The 25,294-nt window shown below is 39.8% G+C and overlaps 1 protein-coding gene across 1 annotated transcript in view; it reads left to right on the top strand.

Moving 5' to 3' along the window:
• THRB (thyroid hormone receptor, beta) overlaps window positions 1-25,294 on the top strand; it is a gene marked incomplete at its 3' end in the record, with an annotated part of 49,065 nt that overhangs the window by 14,371 nt on the left and 9,400 nt on the right. Inside the window, exons 2-4 of the mRNA XM_009324188.1 lie at window positions 16,414-16,514; window positions 20,464-20,611; window positions 22,509-22,714. Coding sequence (XP_009322463.1) covers window positions 16,414-16,514; window positions 20,464-20,611; window positions 22,509-22,714 — 455 coding nt within the window. The remainder of the gene's footprint in view (window positions 1-16,413; window positions 16,515-20,463; window positions 20,612-22,508; window positions 22,715-25,294) is intronic.

A 25,294-nucleotide genomic window follows, 5' to 3' on the forward strand; every position in this document is an offset into this window, starting at 1 on the left:
TGTCAGGTGTTGATCGCTTTAACGTCTTACTAAGGGCTGTCAGGAGGCTGCCAAACCCAGACAGTCCCACCCAAGAGTCTTATAATTATGTTGGGTCAAGCTGCATTAGTCGGCTTTCTGCTCAATTTTATTTTCGAACAAATGGAACTTTTTACCTTAAAGTTTTCATGTGGAGTTGGGGTAGGGAATGACTCCAAAAAGGTACATGTTTTAAGTATTGGCAGTTACTTTCTCAACAGATAAGCTGTGTCATTAACTGATGTCTGCTAACAGGGTCTTCCAATTATGAGATACGGGGAGACTTAACAAATTGGGTTGTCTGGGTCACAGGTCTATAATAACTCTTAGCAATATTTGCTCAGAGACCATCCTAAAAGTTGTCAAACACTATTCAAGAATTTTGTTAGCCAGTTTGTTGGCAAACCGTGTGCTACTACCTACGTGTGTCATGAACAGTGCAAGGAAATAGCGCAACAAAAAGCAAGAACAAACCCTGGAAGATTCTTGATCATGAAAGAGCAAGCTCCATTCTCTTTAACCAAATTTATTCAAGGTGTCAAATATTTTCAGGGAGAACTGGGTTTGTAGTGAATCTGAACATTTAAATATAAACTATGACATTCTTTGTTATCCAAACAGACTAATGAGTCTGAAGTGTTTCGATAAAAGGCACATCACACTGGCATTTTATGAGTCAGATACAAATTTAGTGGCATGTCATAACTGAGGCACAGCAGGTTTTGTGAGAGAAGCAGTTTTAGAGAAAGAACTAACCTAATACATGTTGAGAAAAGAGGTGTGCTATTGTGTAAATAAGCTCTTCCTCAGGTTTAAACCAGGAGCAGCTAGTTTGAAGCTTGCTGCATCTGTTGCAAACCCAAATAAATTATTTTATGCCAGAAAGCTTTAGCTCTTTTCCCCTCAACTGTATCACTTGCTGTAATAAATATAGTGTAGACAAAATGTCAATTTTAATGTCTTTGATTCCACTGACACATGCTCCAGGAACCGTCAATTGCTATTATAACTTTACAGCACTAGAATTCCATGGTTCTACATACTTTATGCTTTAGTCACAAGTGGAGTTTTCAAAATAAGATAAATACTATATAGAGGTCATTTTCTGTTCTTGTAAGTGCTCAGCATTATTTTGGATTCTGATGCTTGAGGTTTTCTTTCTTAGTTTAATCTGTAATACTGCTGTCCATGAGGGTTGGAACTGATGTGATAATCTGATATGTAGATTCCTCAAACAGTAAGTTTGCATAGTTATATTTCTGAGGTATCATTTTGTGTCTCTGATCGTAGGGCATAAAGTGAATGAATAGGGTAGTGCAAATATATACATTAAAGAGAAGTGGTAACTCATCATGTGGGGACAGAGATAGCTGTATCTGACAAATGATGTGTGTTGCAAAAGCCACATCAGTACTTCTGCTCAAAAGCTGATACAGTTTTCAGTATATTGTCTTTATGATATGAAAAGACAGGGACTGTCTGGGATATGTTCCATTTTATGTGGCGTGAATCCTGAAGGTGCAGATTTGCCTTCTCCTTGAAGAGCAGTGATCTAATTTTTTTTTTCCCCCATAACCGTCATCGGAAGTGGCCGAGAGAATGCAGGCAATGAGAAAATCTATAAATGGGAAATATAACGGTTATTTTGTAACATGTAAAAATACGTATTCTAAAACTAGGAGCTCATAATTCGAGTGTGCATAACTGTTAAGAGTTTAGAAAGGTATGTTTAATTCTTGAAACTACATGTTCAAATGTGCAAAACTTTTTGACCACATACTGCATTTTTATTCATCTGCATGCATAGAGCGTGAACACAACCAATGTAAGATCCTTCCATGTGGTCCTTCAGAAGCGGCTCTCTGCCCTGACTAATTTGAACGCTCTGCAGTACTTCCCCCATACTGACACTGCCGGATCTTTTAGAAGTGGTGCGTAGGGGCCCTAACTGCAGCACTGAGATAGCCAAGGCTCTAGACCAGGGGTGCACAGTTTGAAAACGGTCAGGAGAATATGACTCTTGCAGGTAATATGCCACCTGCACATTCCCCCAGGTAGCGGAGGCAGACAACAGGAGTGGATTGCGCTGAATGACACTTTTTTTTTGTGTGTCGGGGATCTGGGTTGGTTGGGGCATCCCGTCGGGAGGATCATCCACGGGAATACTGTCTTGCCTTAACATTTCCGTGGGTTCATTTTGGTGGTTTTTGTAGCTGAGTTAAGTCGCAAGAGAAGTGCCAGCTTAGTGGGGCATTTGATTGTTCATAATGAAAAGTTTTAGTCAGAGTTTTTAAAACAGGAGTCAATGAAGAGCTGCATGGTCTATTTTAAGGCAGTCTCTCCTGCAGACACCTCCTTTCAGGCATTCTCCGCCTGACTTCTGCCCACCCAGTGTAACATCACCGACTGCACTACACTTACTTCTGATTTACACCAGGGTGAGTATTTCAAAACCTTTGGGGCATTCAAGACTCATGTTCAGCAAGTAATTTCTGCCTTTTTTAGTGCAATGAACTGACACCTCAGACTGTGAAGAGTTCAGACTTTGGATCCTCTTCTGCCGCAGTGTCGAAGTTTCTGTTTTATCACTGGCCTGTTTGCTCGCACTGGAGTTTTTATTCTGCTAGTGATTAATTTCCATGTGTTCAGATAATCAGACACTTGTGAACTAGTAAAATTCCAAGTGCGATACTACATTGCTGAAGGCAGTGGAAGCTCAACATGATATGATTTAAAGACCTTAATATTCAAATCAGAATACAAGACAAAGAGAAGTTGTTAATACTAGTTTCCACTCCACTTTCAGACTTCTGATAAAGACCCCGTCTGACTGTCTTTTATCAGATGATTTAATTCAAAATGGTACATGAAAGGGACCTACAGGATTGGACCCTAAGAGTTTAAAATATTTTAGGAATATTTCAGTTTTAATAGGGATGTTAAATCTTTGCAGTGTTTTTTGAACTGATTTGTTTCCAAGGGAACAACAATCTGCAGCGCTACAAACCTCTTTAATGTTAGCACATTACAGGTAAGGAACTCCATTCCCTGGCGGTTTATCATTCTTTTTTTTGTCAGAAAAGACTCTCATCCATTTTTCTTTTTCTCCTCATTCTTCACAGTTTGCAGTATTACAGTAATTCTGGCAGAAGTAGCACATATGCCAGACTTCTAAGCAGTATTGACATAGCACTAGAAAATAAAAAATGTTTGAGGGATTTATTTTGGAACAGAAAGTAAGTCACAGGCTGTGCCACGTCGAGATACCATATCCTCAGGTGCCATCCTGGCTGGGACGGCTCTGTCTACACACAGTCTCAATTTTGTTTAGTTTTTAGTAACAAACATAAATCAAATCGGCAGGGGGGAAGAACAAGAGAAGAGAAAATTCATAGGAATTTTGACTCATCTGGCAAAACAAATCCACATGGGGAAAAATTCCCACTAAGAATTTAAAGCCTAGTTCTCCAAAGCTTTTCTGGGTGGTGTAAAAGTATCTAGGTATTCTTACTAGATAACTCTTACCAGTTACTTACTGCTAACCTGTAAAATACAGCTTCACCTCTGTGCAAGCTCTCCCATAAATTCCTGTTAGCTGCACAGGAGATCATTTTGTGGTAAATGAACAACCCACGTATTGCACTTGTGGAATGTTTTCTTTCCGCGGAGTGTGGAGAAGTAAGCTCGGCAGGTTGTATGTGTTACATTTGTATGTATTGCCAACCGATCACATAAATGGGTATGGTTTGGGGGTTTCTGTGTAAACAGCTATTGCAGAGTTTCTTGGGAAACATGGGCATGTTTTTATGAAGTGCTGAACATCCATTCTTGAAAAATTGAGTCTTGCCTAAGACGTGCCTTTTATCACAGACAAAATCACTGTTTGTACAATCTAGATCATGGGCCTGAGCTAAAATGAAAATTAACTTTTATTGTGTGCTTATTCACATTGTATTTCGCAATGCTATTTGTTGAGTTAGATCTTTGGTTAAAACCAGCATGGAGAATGAGGGTTCATTTGTGGTTTTCTTCTGGGATTTCAGTAACTGTTAGTGCTCTTAATGAAGTAAGATGTTAGTTTAAATTATCAGAGTTTTAGCAGAATAAGCTCATTTTGGAAGCAACTTCATTGACTTCAGTAGAATTGATCTTGATAGAGTTCATTTTGCCTTACCAAATGTATTGTTATTTTCTGAGCAAGTTAATACGAAATGTGTGTTAAAGATGCTTCTTTTATAGAGGGGGGAAAAATAAAAAATCCAAGCATGAATTTTAACTTCTCTGATCCTCAGAAGCACTTACCCCGAACTCTGTTAGCCTGCACATTAGATACTAATTGGCAATGCTTCTTATTTAGATAGGTTAGTTATGGTTGTATGTTGGAAGGGAGAACATTTCTCCGTTGGCTCTTTGCATTAGACTGAAACATTAAACAATATTGGATAGGGAGAAATATGTACATGTCATGCCCAGTTCTTACCTATTTCACTGAACTTTTGAGGACCATTTAGGTGTATGTTCGTCAAGGTTGTCAGATGTATACTTAAGATCTTAGATGAAAAAGGGCCAACCTACATGGTAATTTTGGCAATGCTGTAGATTGTTTAAAATGAGTGAAATAAGAAAATTAAGACCTCCTTATCAAATCAGTACTAATTCTGTTTCCTAATAATAAGAACAGACATTAAAGCGGGATACCATCTTGTTACTGACTTCACAAGTTTTACCATATTTTAGCTGTGCTGTAAAGAAAAAACATATATTGCCTAGTAAAAACCAAATAGCTAATATAAGTTAAGAATAAAATAATTTTTTTTAGATCAAAAAGAATGGCTGATTAAACAAGGTATATTAACTGTATTGAGGTTTGGGGTGCATTAAGCAGTTACAAGATCATACAGTTTTTGTTGTAGTGGCACTGATGTGTTCATAGCTCATAGGTGAGGCAAAACGAGCAAAAAACCCTCCTTACTCTACTCAGTCTGTGAAAAAGATACACTTCTAAAAGTACTTCATTACTGAAACATAAAAGATAACAAAGCAGAATAGTAAAGCAATTAGCTTATTGATAATATTTAAGCAGTGTTCTTTTTGCTGATTATATTATTTTGAAGTTTCCCACCTGTTGAACTCAATAGAAATTACCTCCCCAAATCACTGAAATTTAGAAAAGCTGCTTTCCCGTAAATGCATTACCAGGCAGTGGGGGGGATTATGTATGTGTGGAAGGCTGGGGAGATTCATGCATATAATTCTGTAAAACAAAATCAATAAAGCTGATGACAGGTTAAGTTGCTAAATTTTGTGAAACTAGACTACTGCTTGGGTCATCAGCACAGCACTATTGGATTTTCTATGGTTTAATGCTGAAAAACAGGATTATTGATTTTAGGATTTTCAGCGTATCCCCTCAGGGAGTTCTTAAGCAGTCTTTATAATGCTTCACACTTAAGTTGACAACTGCAGTGACATAACTGTGTCCTCGCCTTAGTAATCATTTTCTAATCATATTGGAAAAGGCTGGAAATGGTTTATAAAATGATTATTCCAGACAAACAGGGGAACAGGAGGGTTGTCGGGATGTCACTTCTTTGTCTGGTGGTCATTGCTACCTGCCTGCCATCTTCCCTTGGAATTAACTTACAGCCACAGATTAAGACCTTTGACTGTCATAAATCTGCTTCCCAATATGTTTGAGTGGCAGGGGAGTTCACAAGCCGCCCCAATATAAATAGGATTTTAGCACATCAGGTGCTGCTCCAAAGTAAAACGGGCTGTTTTGCAGTCGACTTTGTTGGTGTATATTCATTGCTCCTCTCCCGTTCCATGTGTATGCATGCCTGCGTGTGTATGCATGTGTGTGTGTACGTAAAGTAGAAGCTGAGATAGGGTAACAAAATGAACTACTGTATGCAAGAAATATATGAAGTGCACCCAGCTGCTGGTAGCAATTGCTACATGCAGTCCTCTGATTATTGCACATACATCGAAGATAATCAGGGTTACAGCAGTTGTGATGCTCAGGTCCTGCACAGTAACAACATATATATGGAACAGGCCTGGGCGGTGAATCAGCCTTATACCTGTAGTTACCCTGGAAACGTGTTTAAAAGCGAGTACTCTGACATGGACATGGCCCTGAATCAGTACAACCAACCTGAATATTTCACCGAAGAAAAACCTACTTTTTCTCAAGTGCAGTCGCCATCGTACTCTCAGAAGAAAGGTAGGGGCAATTTATTTAAATAAGAAAAAAAAAATAATCTCTGTTTTTGTTTTTGTTTTGCTTTAAACTTACAGTTGCATCAGTTGGCTCAGATACATCTTTGAATGTGAAGGCTGCCTGTTCAAAATTGAAAGCAGCAGTAACATAGGTTGCTAGGTGATCGTAAGGTTTTCTGTGAGCGATGAGGATTTCCAAGCACTTTTTCCTTAATCTGTAAAAGGCATTTGCAAATATATCGCTTGTTTTCTGCTTTTTGGGGCTATTAAATTCATTTGCTATTCACCAGTGAGCTAGATAAGAAAGTTTCTCTTCTGAAATGTCGTCATTATATATTCTGCATCTTAAAGCTGTGTTTCTGGTTACATACGAACCATTTGTGTGACTCCTTGTTATCAGTAAATGTGAACTCTGTTTACTCAGCAACTCGGGCAAAATATTTTGAAAATAGAACTCTAAATATGTGTGGAAAAATGATTACGTTTAATAGAGTTACTGTCTCTTAAGTGAAAACCATGTAGTTTCTGATTATGCAAAGCAAAAAAGACTGAAAATTCAAGAACATATCTGTGCAAGAAAGACTATTCTGCATCCAAAAAGTTGATCTAATCAATATGTTTGTGAAAGATAATCAGAGTGCAATATCTGCTCCCTCAGGGTTAAATCATTGCCTGTTTTTAGAATTTATTGTTTTGCTTTCAAGTAAGCAAAGCAAATTCAAAAAGAGCCCAAAATAAAATACCGACAAACACTTGGAAATGTTTTCAGTGTTATTTGTTCTGAACTCAGACAAGCAAACTGACGCATACAGAGTATACGTTCTCTGTGTTTCTTTAAAATCACATTATTAAAGAATAAAAATACACAGTCTGTAGCACCAACATAATGTCCTTTTTCTATTAAGACCAGATTTTCTGTATGCAGTTATCTGAAACCCAGATGAATCTGATGTAACTAGGTAGATAGAGAAAACACCATTTACCACTTTTAAAGTGGCTTCGTAGTAAAAAGTAGACTGTTTAATCTTATTAGCTACATGGAAAACAAAGATATTTTCCTTTGTGCAGGCAATATTCATTAGCACTTGGTGCAATAAATCTGTATGTTCGGTAGAAAAATGTCTTAATTTTATACTTTGAACAGCATTGTATTTCATAATAAAGGAAATATTCTTTAAAGTCTTGTTCTAGGAAGCTATAAGAACATGGTCAAATTGTAGACTAAATGTAGTTGTGGATGATGCATGTTTTTGTATTGTGCAACATTTAAAATGCTTTTTAGGGCTGTTTATCTGCTATTGGGTTTTAACTAATGAATTTATAATTCTTTGTAGACTTCCCACACGTGACGTCTGCTCTGTTTAAAGTTTTTGTACTTGTTTGGTTGAAGGAATACAGAGTTGTTTTTATAATCTGCTTGTCTGCCCTTGTTTTCTACTACCTCAGTTTCACTGAGAAATGGCAGTGAACTTTGGGGGAAGCCAGCTCTCAAGCAGGCTTTTAATTGCTCATTCACGGAGGCTGAGCAACGTGCTTTGGGATTCTTTAGAGCCTTATTACTGTGATAATCAATAAAAAGTTGCCTCCCTTCTGTCAAACCTTTGCAAATGCTGAGTTTGTTAAGCAGAAGAGATCTAAGCTGTGTGGGACATCTGCATCTTCTCTTTTTTTTTTATTTCCATCTTTTAACCAAGCTATCGTAAAACTAACAACTCTTTTAATCCTGTCCTAAGAACAGAAGGCTCTACACAGGGCATGTGTGTCTGTATTGATCCAGAATTGATTTTGGGGGGGACGAGGGAGTTTGTTAGAGAAGCCTTGGTAATAGCCCATTAAAGCAAAATTAAGTGCCTAAGCAGGTGTTCATGAGGAGTCTTGATTGTTGCAGTTGGTATTTCCGTTAGTTCCCTGAAATTTGTAGTAATCTCAGTAATATGCCGTTCAAATCAGATTGTACTTCACAGTAGCACATGGAGTCTTTTCCTATCAAAATCTTTGCTAGGTATTAAATGGTTAAAGTCTTCTTTTCCCTCTGGGAAGAAAAAGACATCAACATTTTATATGCTGAAAAAATTATCATTTATGAAGGGGAGTTTAATTACTTCTCTATATGTCACTTTAAAAGAATTCAGAAAATAACTTTAAAAAACAAGAACCAAAGACCCCAACAATGTGTTACTAAAGGAAAAAAAAAAAGTATTTAGAAAGTATAGCCAGTTATTCTAAAAGATAAGAAAGCACTTAAGCTGCTCCAGTTATTCCAGTACATTAAAAACTATTATTTCCTGATTATCTGTCACAAATTCTGATGAAAGACTTGAATTTTAAAGAAGAAAATTGTGCTCCAGAAAATCAAGAGGTGGAGGTGTGCTTTTAGCTCTGCATCTGCTTGTTGCTCTGTTATCTTTTGTGCTGTAGTGTACGCTGTTAAAAGGTAGCAGCACAATATTCGTGCAAGAGTTTACTGTTTTATTAAGGAAGCCCTTTTGGACCTGATCCTACCATAGGAGACAGGCAGCCAGATACGCTTTGTTTTCTATGTGAGTCTGTGAAATCTGATGAGCAGAACAGGGCTCATCATCGTGAGAACGAGGTTCTATTCCCAGTTCTGTCCCAGAGAGCTTAAATTGGAATATTTTTCCCCTCTTACGGTGCCACCGGCCGTGGTGAGCTCGGAGCACTGCACGCTGGACGGGTGATGCTCCGGGGCAGCCCGTGCCACCCTACCCTTCTGCAGATAGACAAAAGCGTCCCTCACACCGCCCATACAGTGAGGAGGAGTACCCAGTGACAGGGTAGAGTTAGTGCAGTCAGGAAAATACAAAAGAAATATGTACAGAGGTCCGGAAACCTCAGTATCCCCACGTTTGGTGTGTGCGCAGTGTTTTGGCCATTTGGACAGCGTGGGAAATAGGTCTGCAAAGTGAAAACTGGGATGAGAGTTTTATCTTTCACTGTGAGTGAGGCTTTCACTTCCCTTTGCACAGTCATTTCCCAGACAAAGTTAAGGAAAGATGCCCGCAGGTGTCTATGAAGTTAGGCTTTAACTTCAGGCTCTGTGCGGGCAGACCAGAAGTAATCAGAGGCTGCCCCCCAAACCAAGGGTTTGCAGGTGGGAATTCTTCAGTCGGGCTGTAGCAGTGCCGGCTCCTCAGCCCGGCGTCTCGCCTTGCTTCCCAGATACAAGGTGAGCTTAATGCCGCCTTTTTAAGGGCTCTTGGTACGGTGGGAGAATGGGGCTTTGAAAGTTATTATTGTTGTTATTATTATAATTGTAATTGTCATTATTATTCCCCTTTATATTTTCTCAGGCAATTTACATGCAGCTGAGAATGCATGCTGTATGACTGCTAGAGTGTGCGACTGAATTAGTCCAAACTGAGTTCTCAGTGGTGTGAAAACATTAGGGTACTTTCTGAATAGCTAAGAAAATGCAGCGTGGAGATTATGTCAAAATGTCTTCTCATCAGTGCAGAGAGTATATGTGCATATAATCAATTTACAAAAACACTGAGCATTTGTCATCTTGGCCTTTGCAACAGAGCAGCTCCCAGTATGTTAACAGTTATTTTGGGCTTAAAAATTATTAATTTTGCTCTTGACCACCCATCTAAGGAGATAGCACTGATCAGAAAAAATGCATCTTATTCAGCAAATCATTATGCATTTGGAATTACATGTTTCTTTTTTAATAAAAATGTCAGTGGAAAAAATGTTTTCAGCTCCTTTGCTGTAACCCTTCCACAACCAAATGAAGGATGGGAAAGGGAACTAAGTCATACTTTGCTTTTGCATCAGCAGTAAAACTGATGTTCGGTGAGGCTTAGATTTCTAAATAAGTAAGTTACTTGCGATACTAAGCTATGGTCTCTAAAAACATTTAAATAATTTTGGGGAAAAAAATTTCGTGGTCTGACTCTTGCAGTAGTGCATTTTGTCCCTGCAGTTGGTAATGGATGCAAGTACGGTACCGATCACAGCAGTTCAAGTGATAACACAGTTTGGGCTAAAATGTTTTCAGCACATCTGTGCAAAATGCACTACTGTTGATAAGGTTTCTGACTCAGCCCAAAGAACAGGGTTAATCCATAGAAAAGTCATTGAGGGAAAAGAGACTATAAAAAATGTTCCAAATTCTATCTTTGCAGAATCTCCTGCCAAATTTTAGTAATTCCTGCAATCAGAGAATGTCAACAAAGATCAAAATTCTGGACAAGCAAGGCAGTTAGCTAACAAGAAGTGTGTGAATTTGTTTAACAGCATTCTCGGTGCTTCCAAGCTCAATGGAGAAATAAGCAATTTTTCTCAATGGGAGCAATTTAAAGAAAGTGGGAAACAAGGATCAGTGTATCAACCCAGCTTTTCAGATCAATATTGATAATAGCACAAACAAGAATGGAGTATGCTTTTTCTCACTCAGCTGTATGCTTTCTCCGATAAACACTCTATTTAAGCTTTTTATACACAAGCGTATCAAGAATGATATCTGGATGGTTCTTCTAATTTTTTATAATTTGCAAAGAGTTACAGTGTGACTATGGAATCAGTAGAACAGCAGTATGAATTTTCTTTTCAGTTCTAATACAGTTGGGGATTCTCAAGGTAGTAATTAATTTCATCTTTTTCATTTTCATACTGCAGTGTCTAGTAAGTGAATGCGAGCTTACTGATAAGTCCTGAACAACTCATTTTAGTGAGTGGTCTCTAGTCACGCAAACCATACCAGATGGGAGAAAGAAAGATTTCAGGGAATATATTTAACACATGACTCTGCCAGTGTACGGTGAAAATCAAAATACTGAATAATGGTCTTAAAACACAAGTGTCCTTGTGCAATAGCAAAAAATGGCTTTTTCTGCTTGCAAGGTATAAGCCTATGGTGGATCAGAAACAAGCTAATGAGGAACATCTGGTGCACAGACATAATTTGTTTGCATCGATGTCACTCATATCCCTGTGTGGTAGTCAAATACGGTTTGGGTCCTAGAATTTTTTTAAGGTGTGGTTTAATCCCTAAGCCAATATTACATCATCTGTACAGAGAGAGACCTGGAGATGTAAAGTCTGTGCAGCGATACTTTAACAAAACTGAAATCGGTTCATTACTTTTCTCAAAACATGCTTTTTTTTTAATGTGTGCCAGGTACAGAGGGAAAAAACAGTATCATTTTTCAGGGGTTGTTTTCATTTAAATAGCTTTTCTTTGCCTTGTTGCGGGGGGCGTGGTCAAGAATAGCCACCGAGTGTCTCATTAGCGTCTCTCCAATCTGTTACACTGTGCAGGGTCACATATACTGCTTTAAGGTATCATTCCTGCAAATGGTAATTTGAGAGTGTAGGCATACAGTATTAATGAAACAGAGTACCTCAGATGGCTGCATAGGTTAGCAGATCTCGTCCTGACCTTACGGCTGCTGGGGCAAACTCTGCGCGTTTTCCTGTTGAAGGGAATTGTTTCTTGCCATACCTCTACAAAGCTGCAGTTACAATTTAAAAGATATTGTGAATCACCATCAAGATTGGTTATAATGGATTATACAACATATTCTTCCAGATGGGGGCAACTGGTCCTGCTGAGTACTCAGCCTTGCCAAGACAGTAAGATTAGGCGGACTGGCAGGTGGGAGTCTGGGGAGCAAAGGAGTTACTTCAGGCTGCAGGGGAGACACCAGATATGGCAGGTCAAGGTCATTCATTGATGTTCTCCACTCAAAGCAAAGATCCAAGGTGGGTGTTGGGATGAACAATGTCAAGTCATACTTGACAAATAAAGTTAACTTTAAGGATCACATTATGGTGCATGAGGATGCTATAACACACCAGACAGAGGCTTGAAAGACCAAGGAACCATATCGGTTATTATTGTACAGTTCAATGAGGTTGGTGTTGCTTTTGAATGGTTCCCCTTAGCTATTTACTTAGTAGTTTTTGACCAAGAAATACAGGATGAAATATGAACACCAGAAATAGGAGCCTACCCAATGTTCCCATGAGATTTGTCATCAGACATTCTTCTTTCATAAGAGAGCACCTGGGTTATTCTGTCCAGACAGCACCTGCCTCTTCCATGCAGGAGTTTTTATTTTTGGTTCAGAGTTATTAAACACTTAAGATGCCAAAGTACTTGCTGATGTGAGAGGCAAGTCCCTGTTAGTCTGCCCCTCCTCTGTTTTCCCCAAGTGCTGCAAGGAGTGAGAAGTCTGTTGCTCTGCTTCTTTTTCAAACCATCCAACACACAACTCTGCTGCCATCCACGGCTTCCCCAAGTATCTCCATTGCACTAGTCATAGCTTCCATGCAGGTACCAAGTTTAGAAAAACGCTGTTGAATTCCCTCCTGCTGATACTGTTTCTAACTGAGTAGCAGCACAAATGCACTGAGGCTGCTTATCTGCACATCTTACAAATGAAATTGCAGTGAATTTATACAGAGGTCACACCGGGTACTTGCAACTACTAGAAATTATTTACAGTGGACATTACAGTTTGTATGAACTGAATGTAGGTCCCCTTATTCCTCTTGGCATAATGTCTGTTTGTCTGAATTATATCTTTTTAAAACACTGCTGAAGGTCCAATTTTCTTACTTTCTGACCCCTTAGCTGTTGGAGCGAGGGTTAAAAATTTACAAAAGTGTGGATATCACTCTCAGATTTGTAATAGAAAGAAAAAAGGTATTTATTGCATGCTTTTATTGCCAGTGATTTCTTGGGATAAGTTTTCTATCCGTGTTTCCTGTTGAATCAGTAGAAGAGTTCAAAGTATGTGCTTACCTTGTGACATGGGCACAATCCTGGAAAAATGGTGAACATAACATTTAACATTTAAGTAGCTTAAATAGCTGGCACTTAACACTTCCGATACAGCAAAATTGGGAGTGTGGCTGGATGTAAGGATGCCGTTTTTAATTTCTGACTAGGAGTGTCTGTGGGAAATTTGTCTTTTCTGCTAGATTGGAGACTGTTTCCTGGGTTAGATAAAGTTACGAAACCAAGTGGTTACATGTGCAAGCTACTGTATATATTTAAGAAAGCGGTTTAGACAAGTGGTCTCCTGCTCCTCCAGTAGAACAAAGCTGCCATTACATGAGCAGTACTATCCAGATTATATACTTAATGAAATATCAAGGCATTTAATTCAGAAGTAATTCTTGAGGAAGCAAACCAGGGATACTGAATTTTAGAGGACATAGTCTATGCTACGCTAAGTCTGCATTTCATGAATAGCAGTAACCAGCAGTAACAGGAATCCATTAACCTTTACGAGAAATTTAGTGGAAAACTCTGCATCCCTTTGCTGACTCTGCTGCCTCCTGTATCGGCTCCGTGTTGTGTGCGTGTTGCATGTGCAGAGGCAGGTGTGAGCAAAAGGGGGGCAGGATGGAGATAATAGCCTCTGCTAATCCCCCACTGGCATAATGTCCATTAGGAGTCAGTGATGTAAATCAGAGTTGAAACCCTGCTGTCTCTCTTCCCGCAAGGTCACAGAACCAGTTCCACATGTCCACCAGTCTTTATCCAAACGCAACTTGTTCATAGGGGAGAAATACAACCTGAATGTAAATCTGATCTTTTGCCATATAGACTGGTGTGATACATCAGTAAGATCTCTGCTCATTCCCTGACTCCCCTTTCAGATGACAGTAGGAGTATTGGCAAACCTGAGATGCAGGTACCCGGGCATGGCTTCAGAGTGCTCCTGCTTCCCAGCATTGCAGAAAAGGGATATATGTTCCTCTATAATTTGAGGTTCTCATAATTATGCTCAAACTAGACATACAAAGTAGACCGTACAAATACTTTCTGCCTTTTTACTTCTTTACTTTCTCCTAATCCACTCACCAGCCCCCAGAAAGTTCAATTATTTTCAGCTCAGTTATTTTCAAGTATTTTCTCTCTGATTTGGGCTTTTCTGTCTGGAGAACCTCTGGCAAGTGTAGCCCTAGGAAGGCACTTTCATTTAAGCTGCCTGTTACTGAGCTGACCCTCTGGCATGTTAGTCACAGGAGGATGACGGCCAACCCCTTTGCAGCATCCTCCAACAGCCTTCTGCTGCCCTGAGTCTTGTTGCTGGTTGCTGTCCGTGAGACTGTGGTGTGCTGAGTCCCTGCGCTGTACCGAGCCATACTGGTTTGAGGGCTGCACAAAGACAACAAGCTTGGAGTCTAGTCTAACGTGTGATGCTACGGATGGGTTCAGCGAGCCAGCGGCAAGGGATAATGTTACAGGCAGCCACATCCAAAGGACTCTCCCTCATTGCACTCATACTTTGCACTCAGCCAGTTGGCAGGTGATGCAAAACTGGGAGGAGTGGCTGGTGCACCAGATGGGTGTGCTGCCTTTCAGAGCAACCTCAGCAGGCTGGAGAAATGGGATGAGAGGAATCTCTTGAAGTTCATCAAAGGGAAATGCCAAATCTTGCACCGGGGGAGGAATAATAAATGCAGCAGTATCGGTTGGGTGCCGACTGGCTGGAAAGCACTTTGCTGAGAAGTGCTTGGGGGTTCCTGGTGGACATCAAGATGAACATGAGCCAACATTGTGTACTTGAGGCAAGAAGGTCAACGGTGTCCTGGTCTGGATTAGGAAGATCATCACCAGCAGGTCAAGGAGGGTGATCCTTCCTCTCTGCTCAGTTCTGGTGGCACATCTGCAGTGTCGGGTTCAGTTCTGGGCTCCCCAATACAAGAAAGACAGGGACATACTGGAGTGAGTCCAGCAAAGGGCCACAAAGATGATGAAGAAACTGAGCGTCTGTTGTATGAGGAGAGGCTGAGAGAGTTGGGACTGTTCAGCCTGGAGCAGAGAAGGCTCAGGGAGGTCTTATCAGTGTGTATAAATTCCTGATCCCCCAGGCAGAAGACAGAGCCAGACTCTTCTTAGTGGTGCCCAGTGACAGGACAAGAGGCAACGGGCACAAAGAGAAACACAGGGAATTCCATCTGAACACAAGAAAATAACCTTTTCACTGAGAGGGTGACCAAGCACTGGCACAGGTTGCCCATGGAGGTTGTGGAGTCTCCATCCTTGAAGATATTCAGAAGCCGTCTGGACATGGTCCTGGGCTACAGGCTCTAGGTGTCCCTGCTGGAGCAGGGGGGTCGGACCAGATGACCTCCAGAGGTGCCTTCCAACCTCAGCCATCCTGGGCTTCTGTGAAATATTTACTATACTTTAATAATCTTACGCAGTTACACAAATAGCTGCACTTTCCTCTCTCCCCTCAAAGTGAATCTGAGATCTCTGTGTTACATCCTTACAGAGAGATTTTTCAGAAGGAAAAGTTATGTACCATAACTCCATTAATTTTGAGTCATGGGAACACTTATTTTGAAAGGTTTGTGTTTTGCACTGTTTCAAAGTTCTCTTTAGTTTAGCATTACTTTTTGGTTGCCATCAGAATTGTTTTGGTTATGTTATCAAAACAAATGTCATTGTGGGAAAAGAACCAAGCATTGCCAATGTTTTTCATAGCAGTAATATTTGATTGCACTTGTTGGGTGTCTGGTAAGCCACTTCAGAAGAGAAAATGTCGTTCTAACGCATGCACGTACACACACACACATATTTGAGTGCCCACGTATTTTGCCCTAAATTCAGGCTATATTAAATGTTCCTGCGGAACACGCCCAGGTAAGGTATGTTCAATACTGCTTGGGCTGTCTGTTGCTGGTACTTCTCTAACCACACCTGTGGAGCTGTTTTGAAACAAACAATCTCTCAGTAAATATTTCTTACGACCAGGTCCCTGAGTCACCCTGCAACCTGGAGTCTCATCTTCAATATACAAGTATATCAGTTTTTTTGTGAAACAGAAAAGAGAAATATACTGTATATCTCGCTGTTATTTATTTTTTTCACATCAAAGCCTTTGAGGTAAAAATAAAGATATTTATTTTTCTGAGGTGGTATTTCACTCAGGAGAGAGCAATCATGTTCTGACTTCTCCCTCTTGACCAGTAGATGCTGAAACAGTCTGAAAAGTAGAAGATATTCTAGACTATGTTTACATAAGTCTGTAACATAGTATGAGCTTTTTATTCAGGAAATTCAGTGAGTTCAGAAATATGGGGCTGGTAGACAAGATCTGCAATGGATTTTAATATGTTTTTATATCAAATGTATCATATCATTTTATATCGAGTTTACATGCCACATCCTCTTTTTCTTTACAGGGTATATACCCAGTTACTTAGACAAGGATGAGCTATGTGTAGTATGTGGGGACAAAGCCACCGGATATCATTATCGCTGCATCACTTGCGAAGGTTGCAAGGTAAATGGCAGAGTGGGAAAGTGGGAATCAGAAATAGCTCTCCAGCTCCTCCATTATACAGACTTCCTGAACTGTGCTGTCAAATAAAACAAAGACAGATTAGAAGCGAATAAGAACATCCAGTACTGATGATAAGCCGTATCTGGCTATGCCGCTGCTCTTCATATGCATAAGGAATATAGTTGATGTTTGCAGTGTTTGCTTCTGAAAAGAAAACGAGAAATTTAGGTTTTTGTTGTTGCTGTTTAACTGTTAGCTTTTACATTTCCATTTTTTAATGTTTCTTTGGCCGTGTTCTCAGCCAGTGTACATCAGCACACTCCCAGCACCTCCAGTGAAGCTGTTTATGCAATAGCTGAGATTCTGCCTATGGCCATGAAGAGTCTGTAGCGATTAACAGTGTTCCAGTGCCTCTCATCGTCACTGTGAAGAAGCAAAAATCAAAATCCCTTCCACATGCTCATACAACAGTAACATCCATCACTTTGGGAAGCATTGACACCCAGTTAAACAGTTTCAAAAAAATTTTGGCTTCTTTAATTTAAGCACATTGAAATGTGCTTTCAGCCCTAAATTGCATCTCCAGAGCTACATGCAAAATTAAAAAAAGAGATTGCTTTGGGCAAGTAAATAAAAGAAAAAATTGAGTAACACAATCAGGCACATCTTACATGATTTCACTGCCATAAATTTGCCTGAATAGCTTGAGATTCTGTAAGAAAGCTATTCTTTCCTGCAGAAAATAAAAAATGATTATGTTTTTCTAAACAAATGGGACCACACATGTCATGGACTGGTGTCATGGGACTAAGCCACAAAAGTCGTATTCTGTTCATCCCCAAAGTCTGGAGTATTTGGATCTGAGATTTTGGGTTTGGATTGGCTTTAGAGCTCCCCATCACCCTAACTCTTGTGTTGAAGTAGTTCCTTCAGTTGTACAGCATTGCCCTAAGTTACATTTATGAAATGCAGAAAGACCTGAATATCCTATGTATAGCAGGTTCATGGTAATATTCATAATGGTTTTATACACATATATACATAATATGTATGAAAAAATATTTATATCTGAAAAAACCTGGAACTAAACAAGTGATTCTGACAAATTTGCATCCCATATACCAGATGATAACAATACATAAAATGTATGAATATGACTTAATTCAGATATAATGAGAAGTAAGCGACATTGTGGCATTATGAAATATCTTTTGCTCCCCGCTGAACAGCTATATCTCTCGCCAGCTTTCCTACTAAGGTTTTTGTTACTCCAACTGAAATATTTCTTTTTATGCCTACCAGCTATTTTAAAGATACAGCATACAAAATCTACTTTTATCTTCAGATACAGTTCTTCTGTCTGATGTACAATTTAAAATAATGCTTATGTGCACAAGGAACTGAGCTAACAATTTGCAAAAAGTAATTAATTTCTTTCTCCTACTTATAGCTGGCTTACAACAGACCATTTTGTTTTGTTTTGTTTTGATTTGTTGTTGTTCTTGCAAATGTATTCATTGTACAAGATGGTTTTTTTTGTGTGGACAATTTCAACCCATGCTTTGGAGGATCTGCATACACACTTGAAGTTGTATGATATACCAGCAAAGTTACATGTAATCAGTTCTCAAGGAATTTGACATTTACTAGTTGCTTCCACTCAAAATCACTTTAGTTTTGTAACAGCATTAATCAGGGCTGACAGCCAAAAATTTGCTTTGGCAAGTGCTTTCATGAACAAAGCATCCTCACACATGATTTCTGAAGAGTAAATTGAAAGGAATTTAAACACAAATAAACCAACAGTGAGTTCTGACATCATGGAAATGTTTCTCCGGACTGTACCCATTGCATCTATTGCTATATAGGTGCATAGTAAAAGAATTTAGGAAAAGAGTAATTGCCTTCCAATAAAATGTGCTTTCTTTTATTGATGAAAATAACACTTCTGTGATGAAGTGTTTGGACAAATATAGAGAGCAGCTTCGTTATCACATTGTATCTAGAGATGATCAAAGAGGTTTTTTGCAAAAAGTTTCTGAGAAGTGCAAAGAAATGGGAAGATGAAATGTGCTGGTCCCAACACAGGTGGTGAAGAGCCTTGCCATTGTAAAGCTAGAGCTAAGTTAAGTCCCATGCAAGGTTTGGAAAACAGAAGTTCAGTACCACTTCCTGAGATTTTTCCATCTCTTGCTGTAACTAGAGATTACTCCATGTCCCTGGTTGGCCAGAGCCATCTTTGATCTTCAGGGAGGAGAGGGGCAGGTCCTGTCTCTAGGAATTGACAACCCTGTCACAGGGTTGAGAGTGGATCCAAATCCAATTGCTGGGTAGATGAGAGCTTGAGACCTGATCCAAACCCCACATAAGGACATCTTGCCTGTGATTTCCTGGATTTTGGCTCGACCCAACAGGTCCCAGTCTTGCAAAGGCTCACACACATGCTTTATGCAACTCAGTTTAATTGAGATTTCAGTTCTTATCGTTACTACGGCAGAAAGAGTTATACCCTTAACTCGAGCTGGATCTTGTAAGATAAAACTCTAATGAGGACAAGGCTCTTCATTGTCTTCACTGGAGTTAGGAGCTCAAGCTGAAGACTTTTCCGTACATCTTAATTCAACATTCTGTGTTAAAAGAAATTACACACTGCTATAAGATTTTACCGGGTGTTATTTAACATGATTAAAAACAGACCTTTCGCCTAGTGAAGTGAAGAGACTATTCATTAAATAAAATCCCAGCTGAAGAGACTATTCATTAGGTAAAATATCATTTGAATTTTGCCATTGTTTTCACTGAAACCAAAGCCATTCTTGGTGGCCTCAGTCAAACAGGACCGGGGTTCCAGTGTGTTCTCTATGTCAAGGTGGTCCCAAGCTGCATTGCTGAATGTAGACAGTCTCAAACAATGGTGAAACTTGAAATTAAAGTGAAGTCTAAATTTCTTGCTTTACAGCCGATCTTGTCCATATCTTGCTGTCTTGGGAAGTTTATCCAGCTCTTGCGGAAGTCAATGAAAAAAGTCATGTTGAAATTAGTACCAGGATTAGGTCCATAATGATCAGAGATAAGTTGTATCTGATTTCTTTACCTGAGGCCAGGGTCTATGGGGTGTATAAATCAGTGAATTCAGCAGAGCTACGTTAGTTTGCATGAGCTTAGGATCTGACCTCATATCCATGTTGCAGTTGGCAATATAGATCTATATTATGATAGGTAGTAGGTAGATAGAATGGATTTGTGTATAGAGGGATTTTTATTGGTGATGTTTGTTTTGAATAGAGAGGTCTGTGCTAAATACAAATTAAATCCTCTTCTCAGAAATACAGAAAATTTTAAAATTATGAATCCATTATTTAGAACCAAACTCAGAGATTGTGTAAATTGTGTTTGCAAAATTCTTAGTATTGCCCAGATTTGGTTGGTTGGTTGGTTATTTGGCTTTGATGAAAAGAAGGGAGTAGAACTGTTTGTCCTTAATCCTTTAGTAGCACATACACACCACCATTCTTACTATTTGCAGAAGCTGCTTTTTAATTAAAAGTATGTATATGCCTCTTAATATCCTTCAGAATGATTAGCTAATTTAGAAAGGGGCTCAAAATAAACTCGCTAGTTCGAATACAAAAAAAATTAACACACAGAAACATAAGACTTCAAGAAGACTTGTAGACAGCATTCGTCCCTCAAGACAGCATTACTTATGCCTTTACTTACCTAAGATATCTATGTTTTTAATTTTTAGGGAGGAAATGTTTCGTGAAACTCAGAAAAGAAACGCCATACACTATAAAACTGGTTTGTTCTTTTCCTTTTTGAGAGTTTCATGGAATGAAGTATGTTATCTGGCATACTTAGGTACATTCCTACCAAACCAAAGTGGCTCTCAATTTGAAAAAATTGCACAGTGCTAATGCTTTCCAATGTATTTATTTATTGCACTTAGGGTTTTTTTAGAAGAACCATTCAGAAAAACCTCCATCCGACCTATTCCTGTAAATATGAAGGAAAATGTGTGATAGACAAAGTAACAAGAAATCAGTGCCAGGAATGTCGCTTCAAAAAATGTATCTTTGTTGGCATGGCAACAGATTGTAAGTATATTTTTCTGTTTTTCTTTCTTTTCTCTTTTTTTTTTTTTTTTTTTTTTTTTTTTTTTTTTTTTTTTTTTTTTTTTTTTTTTTTTTTTTTTTTTTTTTTTTTTTTTTTTTTTTTTTTTTTTTTAATGTGTGTGTTTGCTTAAAGTGTGTGTTTGCTTAAAGTATGTTGATTGGTGAAGATTGTTAAAGTAGAGCAGAACTGCCAGCACTTTTTTGTTTTTAATAACTTGTAGCGGGGAATTATGCTCATTGCATCAAACCACTCATAGGGCTGTTATTTTTTGTTTATCCTTCACCAGACTGCACCTTCTCCTGGCCTTACCAGGCTGAGTAACAGTAGGAACATTCACTCTTTGGAAGAGAGGAGGGAGAAATGCATCTGGATGGACACTTTGCTTGAAAAAAAAAATCTTGTTTAGAAAATTCTGGAGGATGTGAAATTGAATGTCATCGTATGAGTCATCCTGCAGTTGTTTGTTTTATTTTTAGCCCTGAAGAAGTTATCTACTGCAAAGAATTCGACTCTCATTCTAAAGAACTAGAACATATGGCTCTAAGATTAACCCTTAGGGGTCTTCTTTTCCTGCCATTGCACAGGGATTTACAGCAATAGCTTCAATTAGTACAAATGGGAGGAAGTCACATAAATCCCCCTGTGCGTTAACGTTAATGGTTGTGGCCAGCATAATCCTCTACAGAAGAACTGAGGGGAAAAAAGGCCCAATAAACAACCGAAAAATATTCTAACTCAGTATTTTTTATTGGTAATGTAATGTCTAACAGTGTCTTCTGTCTAGAGGGAAACAGAAGAAATGACACAATTTCATTTTAGCCAGGTAGACCTTCAGGAGGGGGGGCTGGACAACTCTGGGTCACCGGTTCGTCTCCAGCCCAGTCTGACGCATCAGGCAGTGGTGAGCATCAGCCAGGTAGCAGCTGGACAGAGTGAGAAGTTTCTCCGAGTCTGGTTCCGACCAGCCAATGCCATAAAGCTGGTACGGCCTTTGTGGGCTGCGCCTACGTACGTGCCAAAGGAGCTGTCACTGAGCACAGCAGACAGGCCAGTCTTCCCCCAGCTCGAGAAGGGTTTCTCCCACCTTTGAGTTAAAATGTGTGAACAGAAGCATGTAAGCAGAGCTTTCGTTGCTCCTGCCTGCCTGCCTGCCACCAGTTGTGGATCAGAATGGTCCTCCTCTGCTAAAGCGGGCCAGTCTGTTTAAATGGCCTATTCACGTTTGCATGGAAAATGAGATAAAACCTTCAGCGGTGGTCAGAGATGTGCAGCCCTGGGGCCTGTGGGTCTGGCATCGCTGGAAGTAGCGGGGCTCTAGGGGAATGCTGCAGAACGGCATCATTTGTAGGGCTTAAGGAAAGAGCCAAAGGCAGATTGTTTCTGATCGTGTCATGCAACAGGTAGTTGAGCCTCCTGTGAGTAAGTTCTCCCACTTTCTTAAATCCACGTTACCTTCTGCTGGCATACAAGAACACATTCTACACAACTCAGAGCAGTGACTGTACTGATACTACTTTAAAGAAAACAAAAGTGCATCTTTCCCAACATGAATTACTCCAAGTCCGTTATAGGAGCACTACGAGTCCTCACAAAGCTTTTACATATTAGTTTTATTGGTGGAATAAGCCACTGAAGGCAATGGCAGTACACAAAACGTTACCAGAAGGGTAAGTCGTTCTTTGCAGTCCAAGTTTCTGAGAAAATGAAGTTTGGAGGGAGAAATAAAAGAACTGTGTCACTTGCGGGTCTTATCAAAGTACGTCTTTACTGATTAGTTGAGGTGTTTGTAATCAATTAGTATCTCAGGCATAGAAAAGACCAAAGTTCGGACAGCCTTAAGAGCTTCCTGCCATTTTTGTATGCTTTTTCCCCTGCTAGTGGTGTTGGATGACAGCAAGCGGTTGGCAAAGAGGAAGCTGATAGAAGAAAATCGAGAGAAGAGACGTCGGGAAGAGCTGCAGAAAACCATTGGGCACAAACCAGAGCCAACGGATGAGGAGTGGGAGCTCATCAAAATTGTTACTGAAGCACATGTGGCCACCAATGCACAAGGAAGCCACTGGAAGCAGAAAAGGAAATTTCTGGTAAGGACTGTAGCCTTTTACACTGCTCTTGGAGCCAGGTTGCTTCCTTTCTTCTGAAGTCCCTTCCCAACACTGTATCCCCAAAGAGCGTGTATCTGCTAGTGTATTGACATTTATGAAAAATGGATTCTTATTGTAGTTACTACTTGCTTATTCTTGCCTGAAGCTCAGTGTTTGATCAGACCATGTATTTCAAAAGATAAACAGTGTGTTGCTAAGTTAAGGCTTACCCAGCTGGATACTTTTAATATGCTATGATAAAAAGTAGAAAAATTGTTTCACTCCTGATTAACAACAGTAGCAGTCTATAATGCATACCATACCTTTTCTAATATATTATATCTAGGGATAGTTGTCTTTATTAGAGAACAGCATACAACGTATTGTAAGTGTTAAAACTATGTAAAGTTTTAGGTGAAAGCTGGTATTTTTTATTAATAGCTTGTGGTTTTTGGTTCCTTGTTCCAAAGTGAACACATTAATTAAAATAAATTTGGCAAAGAAAAGTGAATTTCAATGAAAGCAGGATGATACATACACTATAGCATTGGGATTGCAGACTACAAGATGACTTAAGTTTTCAGCCTATAACTAAGGATCAGAAAATAAATGGTGATTTGTGATGCTCAGCCTCAGAAAAGGATTTATTTGATTTTTCTAAATCAATTTTTAAAGGAAATAAGTGCAGAATGCAAAATGTTTATACAGCACAAAAGAAGGATTATAGACTGCATTTCAGGAATACACAGGGGTCTTTAACAGTCTGTGTATACCAAATCAGATAGAGAATACTAATTTTTCGCAAGCCTAGGCTCCTGCTGCCTAATTCACCATGGGAATCTTGACCGACTGTTAAATTGCTAAGAGAAATTATATATTCAAACCAGCTGATCCCTTTTATAATGTTTTGTTAATTCCAGTGGCACTGTCTAAATTTCTATATGAATGGCTGAATGTTTGTAGTAGCGTGCAGTTGGGAAACCACAGCCAGTGATCGCTGGCAAGAAGCAGCAGAGCACTTTCCAGCGGTGCTGCACAGCAAGGTTTGCGGTGCTGGTTTTAGCAGACCAAGAAGCAGCTGCAATAGTGCGCTTGGTTACTTAGGCAGGAGTGCTGTTCCTTCAGTATCTCCTGGTTTGGGATAAAGCATGGGAGCTTGAGGTTGAGGCTGGGAATGAGGACACAGGCAGAAAGCTGATAGGGACTGGGCCACATAAAATGTGGTCGCTGAGGGACTTCAGGCTCTGGAGACAGTCACAGCGGAGGGGGGAGCCTCCAGCAAAGGGTGCCCAGAGGCAGGGCATGAGGTGATGTAAAAACAGGGCTACTGGGAGAGCGGACGGGTGGGGCAGAGGCAGGAGTGGCAGCTGTAATGGATGGTTCAGAAACCAGCTGTGACTTCCACAGCTGGTTTCTAGGCCAGACCAAACTGCCCTCAGTGCAGCCCTTGATGCAGGGCCTCCTGGTTCTTTGCAGTGCTCACATGCTGAAGCCCAGTGGATTGAAGGCAAGTGTAGGGAGCTCACTGACACCTTGCAGTGAGCACAGAAGGGAAAGTCCAGGGCCTGCCAGCCCCAGGTGGAGGGCTTTGAAAGCCCCTGCCAGAAGCTGTTGAAGAGCAAGAGGAGCTGACCGCACGCCCCAGGAACTGTGGGTCAGTCCTTAGCCAGCTGAGGCTGGTTCTTCAACAGCAGGAGCTCCTTTGAGGTCTGGACCTCTTTTTCTATTGAGGTGAGTTAGGTGGCAAGGGCTCTCCAGTTGCATGCCCTTCTAGAGTGTGTTAGCTTTAGCTAGCGATCCTGACTTCTTTTGGCTTTCCCAAGAAAATACAGTGTTCTCTCTTTTTCTCCCTAACAATGTTATGCGTGGGTTTAAGCGTTTGGTCTTCTTGCTTGGAAGTGATGAAGGTTGTTTATCATGAGCACACAGACAATGTGGTTTAGTTTCCCAAGATTCGGGGAGGGAGGGAGCCTAGAACTGGGATTATTTGAGTTTTTTAGTAGGAACCATCAGATAATTGAGCCCAGTCCTCTTCATTGTTCCTTTACAATTGGTGCTTGCTTTATTAACGCTTTGCTGAGTTTTTTCTTGAAAGAAGTTAGATTTGGACTCAGATTGGTGACAGAGCTGTGGAAGGATCTTTTATGATGTGTTGCTTTAAAAAACTGGTGAGCACAAGTTTTTATTATAGACGGCACTTTCAGCACCTCCCCTGTTTAAGTGCCCTTATATAAATGTCATGAAGTCCATCAGTCTTAAAGGCCTTCTTCTCTGGGTCTTATCCAGTTTTTGACTCTCTAATGTGAACAAAATGCAACCTCTGCATGGTGGTTGGCAGGTCTTTTACAACTGCACTTAGCAAACAGAACGGCTTTGATATGTCTTTTTTTAAAATACATGGTAACATTGACGAGCTGTCATAAAATCAGGTGCACAAGTTGAAATGCAGTTGGAATAAAAAACACTCATCGCAGATTCTGCTTGAAACTATTTCATTGTATATCCCTATTGAAATCCTCAAAATATGACTTTTTTTTTCTCTTTTGGAGAAGCCTTGGGCTGAAGTCATGGAGAAGGTGA

Source organism: Pygoscelis adeliae, unplaced genomic scaffold, assembly GCF_000699105.1.
Source record: "Pygoscelis adeliae isolate BGI_AS28 unplaced genomic scaffold, ASM69910v1 Scaffold25, whole genome shotgun sequence".
Lineage (NCBI taxonomy): Eukaryota > Metazoa > Chordata > Aves > Sphenisciformes > Spheniscidae > Pygoscelis > Pygoscelis adeliae.